The 15,595-nt window shown below is 52.0% G+C and overlaps 1 protein-coding gene across 8 annotated transcripts in view; it reads left to right on the top strand.

Annotated features, from left to right (window-relative positions):
- Nucleotides 1-12,113, top strand: part of RUSC2 (RUN and SH3 domain containing 2) — a 60,247-nt gene extending 48,134 nt beyond the window's left edge. For 7 of the 8 annotated variants that reach the window (XM_058864570.1, XM_058864568.1, XM_058864567.1 and 4 more), the window contains 9 exons: nucleotides 357-557; nucleotides 1,790-1,933; nucleotides 2,828-2,904; nucleotides 4,958-5,132; nucleotides 5,814-5,919; nucleotides 6,974-7,020; nucleotides 8,412-9,399; nucleotides 10,023-10,196; nucleotides 10,504-12,113. In XM_058864570.1, the coding sequence (XP_058720553.1) occupies nucleotides 357-557; nucleotides 1,790-1,933; nucleotides 2,828-2,904; nucleotides 4,958-5,132; nucleotides 5,814-5,919; nucleotides 6,974-7,020; nucleotides 8,412-9,399; nucleotides 10,023-10,196; nucleotides 10,504-10,684 (2,093 nt within the window). In that variant the 3' untranslated portion in view covers nucleotides 10,685-12,113. The remainder of the gene's footprint in view (nucleotides 1-356; nucleotides 558-1,789; nucleotides 1,934-2,827; nucleotides 2,905-4,957; nucleotides 5,133-5,813; nucleotides 5,920-6,973; nucleotides 7,021-8,411; nucleotides 9,400-10,022; nucleotides 10,197-10,503) is intronic. The other variant, XM_058864573.1, reaches the window with a different exon arrangement.
- The last annotated feature ends 3,482 nt before the right edge of the window (nucleotides 12,114-15,595 follow it).

Raw genomic sequence — 15,595 nt, 5'->3', positions numbered from 1 at the left:
AAGACCTAAGAGCATGTCCCTCCAGTCCCAAATCTACACTGTGTCTCCAGAGAGGGCAGTGTGGGCTGCTGATCTTACAGCACCCCATGCCAGGTGCTTGCACCCCAGACCTGCTGCCTCTGTGCCTGCAGCCACAAGGGCACCCAAGCTCATGCCCTGTTTTGCCAGGCAGTGGTCTCCACCTGTCTCCATGTGCATGTGCTAATGTCCTGAATTGCTGCTGGACCTCTGAGTAATGTGCTGTCTCTCTTTCTCTGTCCTCCATCTTTCTCTTCCTCTCCCTTCCCGTTTTCATTCCGCATCCTCCTGTGTGCTCTGGTCATCCTGTCTGGTGCTCACTGCCCGTGGCATCCCAGCGAACCACCTCTCCCCCCAAGCGCTGAAGTGGCGGGAGTACAGGCGGAGGAACCCCCTGGGTCTGGACCGTGTTTCAGGGCTGCCCAGCTTAGCAGGCAGCCTGGACAGGAGGCAGCAAGAGCCTCGACTGAACCGGGGCAACCCCATCTTTGAGCTCCCTGGCGCTCTCAGCACCAGCCATTTCCACTGCAAGCTGAACGGTGCGCACCACCTCTCTGCTGGGGGGTCTTGGGAGGTGACCTTGGGACTCAGGCTCGGTTTCCTTGAGCTCAGGTTGACTTTTCTTAACTTGGGTTAAGCCTGGATTCATCACTGTTCTGCCTGCTCAGAGCAGGAGGGATGATACGTCTGTTCACAGTGGAGCTGGGGGGTTCAAGAGGAAGGTGAAAATTGCTTCACTGGCTCCAGTCTTTGTGGAACCTTCCTTCTCCATGGGGTGAGAGCTATCAGGTCCAGCTCTGAGCTGGGTTGAAGGGCAAAGTGAATGGCCCAAGAGCCCGTTTACACCTCAGTAGGTGCTCCTGGTCTGTGGTTAGCTTGTAGTTTGTCTGACACAGGAGCTGGGGCCCTTGGGGAGCTCAGGTCTGTGCCCTATGGTGCGTGACCATCTGCACAGACCTGTGCTGGCTGCTGAGCTGTAGATTTCATGAGGCAGCTGACAACACTAAAGACCTTCACAGGACTCTGTCTTCTGTAGGCTTTGCCCTTAAGGTCTTCCCCATCCCCCAAAACATGTGCAGGAAGGGCTGACAGGCAGGCTGCTTTTGACAGAACCTCTGAGACTCCAGTGGGGAGAGCAGTGTGATATGTCTGTGGGAGGACAAGCATTCTACAGGCTAACCTCAAGCCATGGAGGGAATTCCTCAAAGCCTTATACTTCACTCTGCCAACCCAGACAGTTTCTCCATCTTTCTTCAAGGGAAAATGCATAGCACAAAGTCAAACAGGTGGAAGTCAAGCACATGGGAGAGCTCCTATGGATGTCACCCCTTGGAAACAGAGGCCATCCCAGAGAACAGGCAGCAAACATGCAGTCTGTTGTCTGTGGACACCTGTGCGTGACAAGTAATGATTTTCTCTGTGCTGACTCTGACTCTGCTTGCAGCAGCATGGGGAGTCTGGTGCAGCAAGGTTTTTCCTCAGCCCCAGCCCATGAGAGTGAACATCCCACAGCATCTTCCAGAGCCTGTGGGCCCCCAGTCAAGCTGGAGGTGGATATTGGGTAGGCCGTGGGGATCAACTGTGCAGGCACACGTTGGAAACCACTGCTGGGGTAGCAACAAGCCTGTAGCCTTGCTGTCCCATCAGAGGACAGGCTGGCATGAGGACTGCTGCTGGTGCAGCTTGCTTCTGGGAAAAGCAGACAACATGGAAGAGGCTTTGGTGTGCAGAACTGGGGCTGATCCTTGTCCCCTCTGTCTTGTCCCTGCAGGACAGTCTATGAGGCAACTCCAGCTCACCTACAATGACTTCTTCCCTGACTACTTCTCCCTAGCGGAGAAACCCCCTGCTGAGTTCTGCCTCTCCCCAGATGGCAACACGGAGTCCATCTCCATCGACTTGCTGCAGAAGAAGGGTGAGTCCATGTACCTCTTGTGGACCATGCAATGTGCCACGGAGGAAATATGATTAGAAAGGCTCTTAGGTGCACAAGAATGGGGAGAGAGAGCAGACATGCGTAGGAGTGTGACCCTAAGGCAGGGCATGCTGCCACCCCAGACTCTATTTACAAAGGTAGACCTGTGTGTATCTGTGTGATGTTGCAGATGTGCTGACCTGAGATTTTGTAATTTAGGTAAAAAGTCCATTCAGTCCTACATAAGTAATTCAAGATTGTATCAATCATATAAAAAGCAGGGAGAAAGTACCTGAGAGCAGGACAAGATACAGCTGTGGTGGGATACATGCTAGAGGCAGGATTGGCAGGATTTGACAGCTGATTTGTTATCATTTCAGAGGCAATGAATGTGCAGAAAGGTTCCCACACCTTTTCCAGCTCTGGGCTCATCATTACCAGGTGGCAGCTTTCCCTTCTGTTTCGGTTCTGTTCTCACAGTATCCTGGTGCAGATGACAGATTACACACCACTGGCTTGTTACTGAAAGCCATGACAGAACCTGCCAAGTGCAAGGCTTCTGCCCTTGCCACCCTGTGGCATCAAGGCAGCAAAAGACACATTGCCTCAGATCCCATCTCTGCTGCCTCAGGGCATGGGATGTGGAGGTGATGGTCCCTGTCCCTTGGGAGCATTGAGAGGTTGTCCTACTGGCAGGCTGACAGGTGAGTGCTGGAACAACAGGGAGAGTTTTGGTGAGGATTTAGGAGAGTCTCTGCATGTTTTTTGGCAGAGAGGGCTTGTGTGTAGACATGGGCTTGCAGTGCGCCTGGCTGATTACTTCAAGGAGTGTTTTGTCAAGGGTCTGTCCCAGCAGCCCCTCAGGCAGCTCTTTGACCTGTTGTTTTCCTCTAGCTCTGGTGAAGGCTATCAACACTGCTGTTGACCTGATTGTGGCTCACTTTGGAACCAGCAGAGATCCGGGGGTGAAGGTATGTCTTGCATCCAACTCCATTCTGAGTGGTACAGAGAGTACAGAGCAAGATTGCCTCTCCATCTCCCTCTCTAGTCAAAAACTGCAGGTTCTCTAACAAAGGGAGGAGTACCAAGAACAAATCAAACAAAGGTGATGGCACACTGTGCGGCAGATAGTAAATCTGTGACAATTCCTGCTGCATGATGCAGTAAGTACATGTATTTAAAGGAAGATCAGAAAAACACAAGGAAAATTCACTGATGTTTACTAAACTTATAAGAATAATGTCCAGCTTCCAACTCGGAGTTGGAAGTGGCAGTAGGCTGTGAAAGTATAAAAGGCAAGTATTATGTATGTTTGTTCTGGCTTAACTCTTTTTTATATATTAACTGTGGCTATTTATAAGAAAAAACACCAGACCAGATGCCCTTCTGTTGGATGCAGCACACCAGCTCATTTTTTCTCCACAGCTCTCCACAGAGTGGAGAGATGTGTCTCCATCCTCCACATGTCCCTCATGACTCTGTCCTGGCACTGGTGCCAGGGCACAGTGCAGTGTTCCCCATCCCTCAGCATCTCACAGGGCTCTGTAATGATAAAAAAGTGCATCAGACTTTGCCCATCTGGGGCAGTTGGTGGCCCCCATGAAGGGTTACCGGTTGGTAACCCTTACCATGAATACTTTAGAGCACTCAGAGTACATCTAAGGGGCTGGCTGTGTTAGGCCTGTGTTCCCCTCATTTCCTATTTCTGGAATAACACAGAAGTGCATCTCAGTTGCCCTGGGGCTGGCTGTCTTTGGCCTGTGCTCTCTCATCCCCCATTTCTGGAATAACACAGAAGCAGAGCAATTTTGCTGCTGTTTGTACCAGGCATTGTTTGCAGTCCTGTGACACCCAGCATGTTTGTGGTGCCTCCTCTCAATGCTGAATGCTTGGCTTCTGTCAGGCGACTCTGGGCAGCAATGTGACACTATTTGGACATGACAACTCCCCTGGCATGCTGTCCCCAAGGAGAAACCTGACTGGGACAGATTCCAAAACCATTCAGTCTTATCTCAGAGCCCAGTGTAATTTTCCCCTAATTAGGGCTGTTTCTGATGTAGAGATTGCTGTGCAACGTAACTGGAGCTGTTGAGATTCCCGTGGCTTTTTAGGGCTTCACTGTGAATTTCCAGTTCTTGCAGTGTACTTGGGAAATAATTGCAACATTCCCCCATACTTTGCTTATCAGACTGTGTTTGATTGATGCTGTGGTTTTAACCTCAGGTTTCTTTATGCATCAGTGTGCCAGGGGCTGAGCATTCACCTGTCAAAAGGCAGCATCCATCTCTGCTGCTGCTGTGATCAGTGGATCTGACAGGATTATTCCTGAGCCAAGTTCAGTTTCAGTTGAGGGCTTTTGTGAACCTGTGCCAACTGGTCAGTATAATTCCAGCTCAGCTGGTAAAATCTGTGCCCTGAGCACCATTGCCTGACCCATTTGGATAGACCCCTTGACAGATCAAAGACTGTAAGCAGTGGAATGTGTGCCTGCTCTTGCTGGTGCTTCCTCTTCACCTCAGTCTGATCTCTGGCCATCCATTTTGTCCTCATCTGTTTATTTATAGTAATCCCTAGGAGCTTGAGCTTGACATGTCACTGAGTTAAGTGTTCCTTAACCCCTCAGTGCTGGTAGTTCTATGTGGCTTGGTGCTTCCTGCTCCAAAATTAGCTACAAGAAAATCTAAAGCAGTAGAATATCCCCAGCTCTTTTCTTCCTCCAGCAGGAGAGCCTTGTTATCCCTTTTGGGAGAATTAGGCATCCTTTCTAATTGGGATGTCCTCTTCACAAGCTGGGATATTCTTTTTTCCTCTTCCCAGCCTGGGGAAGAGCTTGCACAGAGCAGTCCAGAACTGGTGTCTGAAGCATCAGGAGTGAAAGCAAAGACCCTGCATGTTCAAAGAGCTGCTGAGCCTGGATGTTGCTTGCTGAGTGTCTGTAGTAGGCAAGTGGGGCTGAGCATTTTCCATGCATCTGTACCTTGAAAACAGTTACCAACACTCTCCTTGTTGCCTCTCGCTCATTAGGCCAAGCTTGGGAACAGCTCTGTGAGCCCCAATGTGGGGCATCTCATCCTGAAATACCTGTGCCCAGCTGTCCGGGACATTCTGAGTGATGGGCTCAAGGCTTATGTCCTGGACATGATCATCGGCCAGAGGAGGAACATCCCCTGGAGCGTGGTGGAGGCGTCCACCCAGCTAGGTATGGGTGTTGTGCAGCAGTGCCTGTGGTAGTTGTGGCTGGGAGGTGCTGGGGAAGGTTGGCTCTAAGGATGGGAGTGCAAAACACCCATTTTCCTATATGAAACAGGGTGCACATTGACCTTGTCTTGCAAGAAGGGAGAGACACTGCACTACTCTGCCCAAGTATTTCTTGTCATTTCCCCTGAAATTTGCAAATTCTCCTATAACAGGCCAAACCAATTAAAAAAGGGATAAACAAACCCCAGAAAATCAATTCCACATTGGTTTCTGTATTATACTGGGGAGAATCATAGCCTGATTATGGCAAATCTGCAGCTCTGCAGTTATCTCTATGGTTGCAGACACCCCAAATTATAAGCACAGACCACAATATTCTCTTTACATGCTGATTTTGAGCCAATGGCTGTGATTGTCACTGAAGTGTGGGAGGCAGATCCCTGTGGTAATGGAACTCTCCCAGAGTTTTGGAGTGGTGGTCTGCCATGGATCACAGCCCATCATCTCCCATGTGTAGTCTAAGTGTTGGTATGGAGCAAGCTCACGTTGCATGGTGGAGGGGCAGTGCACACGCAGACATGGACACCCAGACAATGTCTGATTTGCCTTGATGCTCCATCCTCTGCTGCAGTTTTGGCTTTGCATACCACAACTAACCTCAACAATTTGCTTCTCACCACAGGCCCCTCTACAAAGTTGCTGCACAGTCTCTACAGCAAGATCAGCCAGTACACAGAGCTCACCAACCACACCATGAGGTTCAACGCATTCATCTTCGGCCTCCTCAAGTGAGCAGAACCCCTGGGGTGGCTGCATGTCCTTGTCCAGGGCTGGCAACAGCTGTTGATCCTTGACCACAGGCAGGCACCGTTGACCATGAAAAAAACTTCTAAGAATTTGGGAAGCTGCTTCCCAGAAGTAGGCAAGGGAGAGAAGAAGCTGTAAGCCTCAGGGAACTCCTTCCAAGTCAGGGCTTAGAATGAGTGACTGTAGCCACCTGAAGAACAGGGACAGTCTGTTTTAGCCCCAAAACATTAGGTGAGAAAACTCTGTCTGTACAGCTTCATATGAGGTTAGACATAATATAATATATCACTCTTGGAAATTCATCTTTAAACCACTGTTTCCTGGAGCTGCAGTGGATCCCAAGGGATGAGACTGTGAAGGAGAAATTGCCCTGGTCCAGGACTCCAGACTGGCCCTTCTGGTTTGGACAAGGAGTGTGCACACTCTGCTGTGTTTGACAGAGGAAGGCAGCAATATGTTTTTGTGGGTGAAGGTATAAGCACTGCTAGGATTGTGTTTCCCTGCTCCTCTCTGGTGGTCAGCAGGAGCTCTGGCAGTGGCAACAGAGTTCCCAAGATCTTCAAATGTTGCAGAACTCCAATCAGGAACAACCTCTGCCCTAATCTTTCTACACAGGGTGATCCTATCCCTATCCTGGGTCACTGGCACAGGATTCTGGCATTACTCAGGCTGAGCCACCAGCACTCATCTTAGTTTTGTAGATCATTTGCCTCTTCCACAGCAGCCTCTTCTCAGCAAAACAAAGCTCTGTCAAGGATATAGGAGCACAGCAGTGAGGAATCCTGCTGGTAACATGGTTGTTTGGGGTTACAGTCACACAGGTAAAGCCACGTAGATGTTCAGTGGCAGGCTGAGTGTCTGTGATCAGAGCATGCTGATGGGATCCAGCCACTGCCCTTTCCCAGAGGTTCACAAGCTCATGCTCTGTAAATGCCCTTTTCCAGACACATTTCTTGTGGCAGAACAGTGAGGATGAATGGGGTGAATAGATTTTCACTGTTTCTTTCTTACCCTGCTAATTTTCCATTCCTGCAGTATCCGGTCCTTGGAGTTTTGGTTCAACCACCTTTACAACCATGAAGGTAAGAGCCTGAAGGCTGTGGGCTGCAGTGGGAGCCAAACTCTGCACACAAATAGAGCATGGGATGGAAATGTGTTTTTCTTTTTGCTTTCTCAGCTTGGGCTGCTCTTCTCTGCCCTGAGCTGAAGGACTAAGCTATATGCAGTCTTAATAGACTAATTCCTTAGCAGGGAAATCCCAGCTGGAAGTCCAAGCACCATGCAGCTCCTTCCACCTGAACCTGGACTTCCATTCTCCTTCCCACCTGCAGCTAGTACCCAAGGCTATCAGTGCTGATCCCTCAGTCTACCTGCAGGAGATCAGATCTAAGCCTCCCCCACAATTTCTGTACACCCTGCACAGTGCCTGACTGTTTTGTATGCCTGGAGATGTGCACATTTACCTGAAACTTTTCAGGCACAGAAAATAGGAAGAAATGGAAAGGAAAACTTGACATACAAAAAGCGTATTTTACTGGATGTATCTGTTTTATAGCAGAATAGAATAGAATAGAATAGAATAGAATAGAATAGAATAGAATAGAATAGAATAGAATAGAATAGAATAGAATAGAATAGAATAGAATAGAATAGAATAGAATAGAATAGAATAGAATAGAATAGAATAGAATAGAATAGAATAGAATAGAATAGAATAGAATAGAATAGAATAGAATAGAATAGGGTTTGTGCTTATTCTGGCTTTCTGAAGCAGAAGACAACTACCTATTTCAAGCCATCATGAAGAGCTGGAAGTGTGAGCGAAAGCTGAGGTTGTCAGGGTGATGAGAGCTAAGTGGAGGGGTTGGAGGTAAGAAAGTCCTGACTGTGGTGTAGATTTGTTACCTTGCTGGGCTTGGGCCACAAATCCCTTTCCCAGCTCTCTCCCTGGTAATGAGACCTGACAATAAAGCAGGACAGAGGAGTAGTGCAGATGTGGTCAAATCAAGTGAACAGTTAGTGCTACAGATAGAAATGCTAATTCATTCTCTGCTAAGACCCACAGTTCATCCCTGACAGGTCCCTGGAAAGACCATCCCTGACACCTCTATCCGTACAGGCCATATCTGCAGCTCCTTGTGCATCTCCAGAAGTTGAAGAATAGGATTTTCACATGTGCCAACCCTTTGGTGCTCTTTATTCCCATCCTGCTTCCATGGCATTTGGTGGCAGAGGTCATCTGGGTTGATAGTCTGCCAGGCAAGTCCTGGCTGCAGGTACAACTGGAAATCTCTCTCTGGGGTAGTTTGCTGAGTGGTCACAGAGCATCTGCTGCTTCCTGACCCAGGCCTGAGCCTCACACTGTGACCAAAATCCAGTGTTCATCTCCTTTCCTCATAGCTTCAGCAGCTTCATGATGGCTTGGCAATGGTGGCAAGAGCATCTCCTCTAATTAATGTCTGTTTTCCTACAGACATCATCCTGGCACACTACCAGCCAGTGGGCTTCTTGTGCTTGTCTCACAGTGTGTGCCAGCCTCTTTTTGAGGAGCTCCTGCTCCTGCTCCAGCCTCTCTCCCTGCTGCCCTTCAATCTAGACCTCCTCTTCGAGCACCACCTGATGCAGATGGGCAAAGAGCAGCAGCAGCAAAAGGAGCTGCTGCGTGTGAAACAGGACCTGCTGCTCTCTGTGCACTCCACCCTGCAGCTGATGCGGACCCGGGGCAGCAGTGAGGATCCCGATGGCTGCAGCACCGCCCCTGAAACATGCCAAGGGGGTGCCAGAGATGGTGACATCTCACCAGGGCACAGCCCACAGCAAGCTGTGAGTGAGAAGAGGGTCAAGGGAGTGGGGGCCTCCTGTGGAGAAGGTGACAGGGAGGAAGAGCAGAGCAAACTGAGAGAGAGCACATGGGAGGGGAAGAAGGACAAGCAGGCAGGCTGGTGGTACCAGCTCATGCAGACCTCTCAGATTTACATTGAGAGCTCAGCCGAAGGCTCAAAGTTCATCCGCTCTGAGAAGAAGAAGGCAGCTTTGAATCCTGCACCCCGGTCAGTGGAGACCCACAAGGCACCACCTCCCCGAGAAGGGGTGGTGGAGGGTGCAGAGGCTTGTCCCATTGCTGAGGGCACCTTGGAGGAGAGGCCCAAGGCAGCCAGCAAGCCAAGTCCTGAAGCTTTGGAAGAGCCCTTGGAAAAGCCCCAGCAGGTAGTGGTCGGCGAAGAGGTGAAGGAACGGAGCTGGCCCTTCTGGATGGGCAGCCCCCCAGACTCTGTGCTTACAGAGCTAAAGCGCAGCAAGGAGAAGGAGGCTCAGCAAAGAGCAGCAGCAGCAGCAGCAGCAGCAGCAGCAGCCCCCCAAGAGGACAGCAGCACCAGTGCATCAGAGAGCAGCCAACCCATCAAGTGGGGACACTTGTTTGGGTCCAGGAAGGTACAGAAAGAGCCCAGGCAACCAAACAGGTAAGGGCAGGAGTGGTTTGGGGCTGAGAAGGGCTGGTTAACCTGGAGTACAGGTGGAAGTCAGGCCAAGAATTCACTGCTGGGCTACACTGTGGTGGTACATCAAGGGTCTGTAACCCTGCTCAGTCTTCCCAGCCTGCTATAATTCCTCCCGTACCCTTGCTCAGTCCATCTCATAGGCTTTCCTCTTCTGCCTGAGCTCTATCACTGCCTTGGCATCTAAACCCTGCTACATGGCCTCATCATCATCTCATCCCTCCCAGAACCACATGCTGAGAACAGAACAAGGAGCCATTACCCTGTTGCTTACAACAGGTGAGGGGAAGGCATGAAGTTGCTCCCAGTAGCTGAGATCTCTCTGCACTGCCTCTCCCTCTGTATGCCCTTACTGCTCCTGAAAATGACCACTGGAAACGTCCTTCCCACTCCAGGCTGTGGTGTTACACCTGAGCCCTCCGCACCTGGAGACCTGGGGCACTGCCTAGCAGTGCACTTTGTGCATGAAGCCAAACCTCTAGCCAAACCTAAGGCGTGTCCTTGCCACGAGAGCAGCTGCTCTGTTTCCTCTGTTCTTCTGTGGGTGTGCTTTCCTGCCACTGACTGCTCCCCTCTCCTCCTTCCAGGTTGCCCTCCGGCTGGCTGAGCTTGGACAAGTCTGTGTTCCAGCTGGTGGCCCAGACAGTTGGGGCTAGCATGTGGCGTGAGGCAGCCCCGGAGCCAGACCCTCCCCATCCAGAACCACCTGAGGCACCGGCTCTGGCACGATCAGCCCAGGGGATGTCTCCTCACCCTACCTAGTGAGTGACACCAAGGGGACAATCCTGCAGGTGCTGGAATGTGGTAGGTTGAGGGTGGCACTGTTGCAGTTTGCCTGGCCTTCTTCATAGACATGGACCAGAGAATGATCTGGGGTAGTGATGCAGCTTCTGCATCCTTCCACCACAACTCCACAGTCTGCAGGTGATGGGGAGTTGGGGGAGCAGCTGGGAGCCTGGCTGGGGAGGGAAGCAGGGAGTGTTCTCCTCTCTCCTCTGGGCCTGTGGTGGTCTCTGGGTGGGGTGAGTGTCCTGAGGTGAGCTAACCCTACTTTCCTTCTGCCTGCAGTGAGGTGAAAGCTCTCTGCCATCACATTGCCACTGAGGCAGGACAACTGAGCTTCAACAAAGGGGATATTCTGCAGGTCATCTCCAAGGTGGATGGTGACTGGCTGCAGTGCAGCCTCGGCTCTGAGAAGGGACTGGTGCCCATCATGTACGTCACCCACCCCGAGGACGAGGACTATTGACATGTTTAGGAGGCCAAGCACAGTTCCCTGGGCTGCTGAGGATCCTCTGGGGTAGCCTACCTTGCCAGAGGAACAAACACAGCTTCTTGCTAGTTTCTTACCTTTCCTGCCATTACAGAATACAGTAACCGTAGGTGGTTCCTTCTTGCTCCTCCTTGTGCAGCTGCCAAAGGCCAACTTACCCCCCGGGGTCTTCTGCGAGCTGCACCTCGTATTGCCAGGCATCGCCATGCATGCAGCCACACCAGGGACCGCCTGACCCCCCCCTCCGCCCCACACTGTCTCCAGCACCCACAGGCCATGGACTTGTACATTACAGGAACCCCAGCAGTCCCTGCCGGGGCAGCGTTGTCCTGCTGCCCAGCTGTTGGATGCTGGAGGGTGCAGGATGCTGGCCGTCCCCTCCCTGGGGGTGGCAGTGTAGTCTGCGACCTCCAGCATCCCTGGCATCCTCAGCCACAGGGGTGGGAGCACTCTGTGTTGGCAGGGTCCCTGCGAGGCTGGGCTGATGGGTTGTGTTTATTGGGGCACTGCAAGGTGGGCTCCCCCACACTGGAGCATCCCTGTCCTAGGGTGCTGTTCCCGGTGGGTTGTCCTGGGACAAGTGGCCTGGCAGTGTCACACTGCAGGGCTGGGTTTGTGCGTGGCCACAGCCAGGGGAGGGGGACAGGGCATGTGTGAGTGTGGAGCAAAGGGGTGTAGGGGGTTGTGAGGAAGGTTGTTCAGTGTTACGTAGGTCCAGGATGGGTAGTGCCACCCTGTGCAGAGATGGGTGCTTTGGGGGGAGGCCCTGTGCCCTCCACACTGAGCAGGGAGCCAGTGCCTGGGAAGCCCTGGGATGCTCAGTGGAGAGGCACTGGAGGGGAGGGAATGAGGGCAGGGTCCCTAACTGGGCTAGGGATTTGGGGGCAGTGCTCCCAGCAAGTAGATTGGGGGTGCTCCTAGAGGGAGCTGGGGAGCCTGGGGAGGGAGGGGTGGTGCTCCCTTTGGCACAGGGTTTCTGGTCTTGCTGAGCAGTGCCGTGGGGTGGGGGGGATAAGTGTTGTGCACAAACACAAGGGGATACTGGAGGTCCTGGGGTCCTTGGTAGAGGCAATGCCAGTCAACCCCTTCCTTGCCATGTTCATGCCGCCTGCTGTAGTGGGGATCTTCACCTGCCTGTCAGGTGGGGAACAGTGTTAATGAAAGGCCATGCCAGTATTTGGTGCCATGGCCGGCTTGACGCTGTTCACAGCATCGTGCCTGGGCTGGCTTCACCATGGCAAGGGGCTCTGGTCTTGCTAGGTTACCTCCTGCTTGTACATCGCTTAGCGGATGTTGCACCATATTTAATTTGTATTTCCCCGTTAGAATGAGGTGTCTCGCCTTTATTTATTTCTTTATTTATGATGCATATTAATAAAAAAGGTGCTGATTGAGCCCCCTGCTACCCAGACTTCTCATTTCAGCGCATCCCTGTGGAGGGTCTGTGGGTTACCTGTGCTGTGCTTCCTCCTGCGCTCACCACAGCCTACACCAGACCTGCAAGAGGACATACCTGTCAGTTCAGGCCTGAGGGGTGGGGGGAGTGGGCACTACAGATGATGATATGCCTTGTGCATTGCTTGCAGGGACCCAAGCAGGTTTCAGACAGGAGATCACACCATCTCAGTCTGGAATCTGCTTCTCCTGGATCATGGGAAGGTGAAGGAGGGGTTGTGGGCTGGAGCCCATAGCCTGGGACAACCTGGCCATGAATTTCAGTGGCTGTGGGTCACTCACAAGGAAGGACTCCAGGGATTCTAAACTTAGACTCAAACGTTGGGTCTCCAAGTCCACCATGAACCCCAAGAGCCGCCTCTTTACCTCTCAGCAGCTTAAAAGGAGAAGGGGAAGAACTCTGCTTGTGACTCCAGCCTTCGCTGCAAGAGCACCACTTCGGAGTTTGCTGCATCCATGTGGACAAATGATCTGCACACATACAGGGCATCAAAACTGCGGAAAGAAATCCACAACATAAACCCCTGTTCTGGCTGGGAGCAGCACAGAGCTGCCAGGGCCTGTACATGAGATGCTTTGATTTAAGCTCTCAGAGGGGCAATGGTCAGGGCTGTTCACAGGTTCCATGGAGCCAGGCTGCTCTCCCTGCATGCGCTGGCTGGCCCAATGAGGAAGGGGACCATGTGCCCAGTCAGCCCTGGGGCAGGAAAGGGGATTTCCAGCTGCCTGCATTGTGGGCTCTGACACTGAGCTGCTCACTACTGTGGCAGGAATACCACAAGTTACTCGAAGGCCCATCCAGTCCTGCCCCATCCCTGAACATTTGAAATGCCACAAGTTTCCATTCAGCAGCAGTGCCATGATGGGCAGGGGCTGCCAGGCTGGGGATGGGCATGCAGGTGACTCTGCCATATCTGTGGCCGCTAGTTTGGGATCATAAAACGAAGCTCAAGCTCATATTAACCCCTGGGAGCTGTGTGTGAGCTCAAAACAGCTGAACATCCAGCTTTTGGGCCAGCCTAGCTGCAGCCAAGCCTGGGGACAGGACATCTCCCTGAACTGCCCCTGTCCCAGCCTGGAGCCACAGGAGCCACTTCCCAGGTCCCTGGTCAGTGAGATCCTGCTTGTGGCAGCAGGCCAGGAGGGCTGAGGCTGGGCTGGCACTGGGGCACAGCCTGGTTCCCCTCCATCTGGAGGAAGGACAGTGCTGCTCTTGCTGGCCCCTGCTGTACTGACTTCCTCCCCTGGGCCCTTCACTGACTCCCTCTCTGCCTCAGTGCCTCCAGCTGTACACTGAAACCCACAAGGCCTCCTCTGAGTGAACTTCAGTGGCAGCATTGCCCATGAACAGCTTTCACAGCCCAGAGCCCTTTTCCCCTGGCTGGGATGCTCCTGGGGCAAGGGCCGGTCTGGCACCAGCAGCTGCAGGTGTTCCAGAGGGGAGGGCAGGATGCCACTCCTGGGGAGCGTCAGAGAGGGGAGGAGCACCTGTGGGTGTGAGCACTGACTTCCAGCTGCAGGCAGAAGTCATTTCAGACACTGATTTCTTCTCTGTAGTGCCCAGTGACAGGACCTGAGGGAACGGCCTGAAGTGTCAGGGGAGGTTTAGGTTGGATATTAGGAAAAGGTTCTCACCCAGGGGGTGCTGGGTACTGCAACAGGCTCCCCAGAGAAGTGTACACACCACCAAGCCTGATAGAGCTCATGAAGTTTGGACAGTGCTCTTAGGCACATGGTGTGACTCCTGGGGAAGTCCTGTGCATGGCAAAGATTTGGACTTGATAATCCATGTGGGTCCTTTCCAACTCAGCTCACTGTGTGATCCTGTGATTCTGTGAGTCTGTGATTCTGTGATTCTCCAAGGTATGGCCCCAGTGATGGGGCCCCTGCTTCAGAGGAGGGATGCAGACCTCGTTGCACCATGGATACACCTTTGGGAACAGAAATTCCGAATGAAAGAAAGGGGCAGGGAATAGAGCTACTGCTGTTGGTCTTCAAGAACACTTATGACTGCTTTCCAGCACCAAGCAAGGTGTCAGTGTGTGTGGCTTTCCACATGCACCACGAGACTGGGAGGAAGATGGGGAACTGAGCTCTGTGCAGGAAATATGGCCCAAGCATGTTCCCAGGAAAGGGCTGCCTGCTGGTGACAGCCAAAACATGCTTTATTTCCATAACATTGCATAAGTACCAAAGACTGAAAAGTCCAGGGATATCTTAATCAGCATCAAAAAGGGGAAATAATGTGGAAATGAGGAAACAGATAAAGCAACATGGTCACAGTGTCCAGCAATCCTGCAAAGAGCTAAAGTAGCCCTTCAGAGCTCCTGTTATCAAAAGGCAGAGGCAAAGCAGCAGGAATAACCACCGGGGCCAGAGGTTATTCAAAACAGAGAGGCTCCTTCAAAGAGAAGAAGTCATGTCTAGAGGGCAAAAATAGTATCAGACAGGTAAGACGTAAATTCTTGACAAGGCAAACAAAAAAGTGAGCAAAGAATAGCCTGTAGAAGCAGTCAGCAGCCCTTTTTGCAAACACTTCAAGAACTCCAGACCTGCCACATCTGTAGGGTTGACAGGAGAGTGTGTCCCAGCAGCAGAGGGACATCCCTGGGGTGACATGATTGCTGCAAAATGTGGGTCCAGTGCCAGAGTCCTGCAAGGTTTGTGGTGAAACAGGACACACTCCTGGCAGCATGCCTGGACCCTGGCACTGCAGAAGGACACAGCTCCTTGCCTGCACCTGCTGAGATCCAGCCTGCCCATCCTCCCAGCTGAGCCAGACCTGCTGGCTGCAACTGCCTGTGTGGCTTTTGGTTTGCCTGGTGTGACCAGAAGAAGTTGGACCCTCTAGAGAAAGCAGAACTGTCTTCTAACACCCCTCCATCCTCCCTGACAGAGCCCAGGTTACACTCAAGGCTGAATTTTTGTGACGTGGGGCAAGGGGAAGTGTGAAGAATTAGAGAGCCTCCTGACAACTGCTTGGGCTACACTTTGTCCATGGCTTTTGAGGTTTCATGTGGGGCCATGAAGGATTTTCAGAAGTGCCAGATACTGGTAACATAGGAGCTGAGAGCCATTGTTCTGCTGGGAATGGTGCAGAGTGGGACCATGGATGTGATGTTTTAGACTTTTTTAATTTAGGTAATTCTCCTACTCCTTTTGCAAAGATCCGCCAAACTGAAAAACCTATTCCTACTGACACCATTTGATTTATAGGTCTTAATTTCTTTTTCTTGAAAGGCCCAGATGCACAAAGGGGCAGGGAGAGGTGACCTCTGAATTGCTGCAGTTGCTGGAGGCAGAGCAGCACTTGCTTCCCTCCACTCCCCAAACCTCCCAGATACCTGAGACGGGGCACACCTATCTCCCAAGCACCTCCCTGCTGCCATGCCAGTCTGTCACTTGCAGCCTGGGCACAGGGACCTGTCTGTG

Source organism: Poecile atricapillus, chromosome Z (genome assembly GCF_030490865.1).
Source record: "Poecile atricapillus isolate bPoeAtr1 chromosome Z, bPoeAtr1.hap1, whole genome shotgun sequence".
In the NCBI taxonomy this organism is placed as follows: domain Eukaryota; kingdom Metazoa; phylum Chordata; class Aves; order Passeriformes; family Paridae; genus Poecile; species Poecile atricapillus.
The sequence above is the reverse complement of the archived record's forward strand: the minus strand, read 5'-3'. Positions and strand labels throughout refer to the sequence as shown.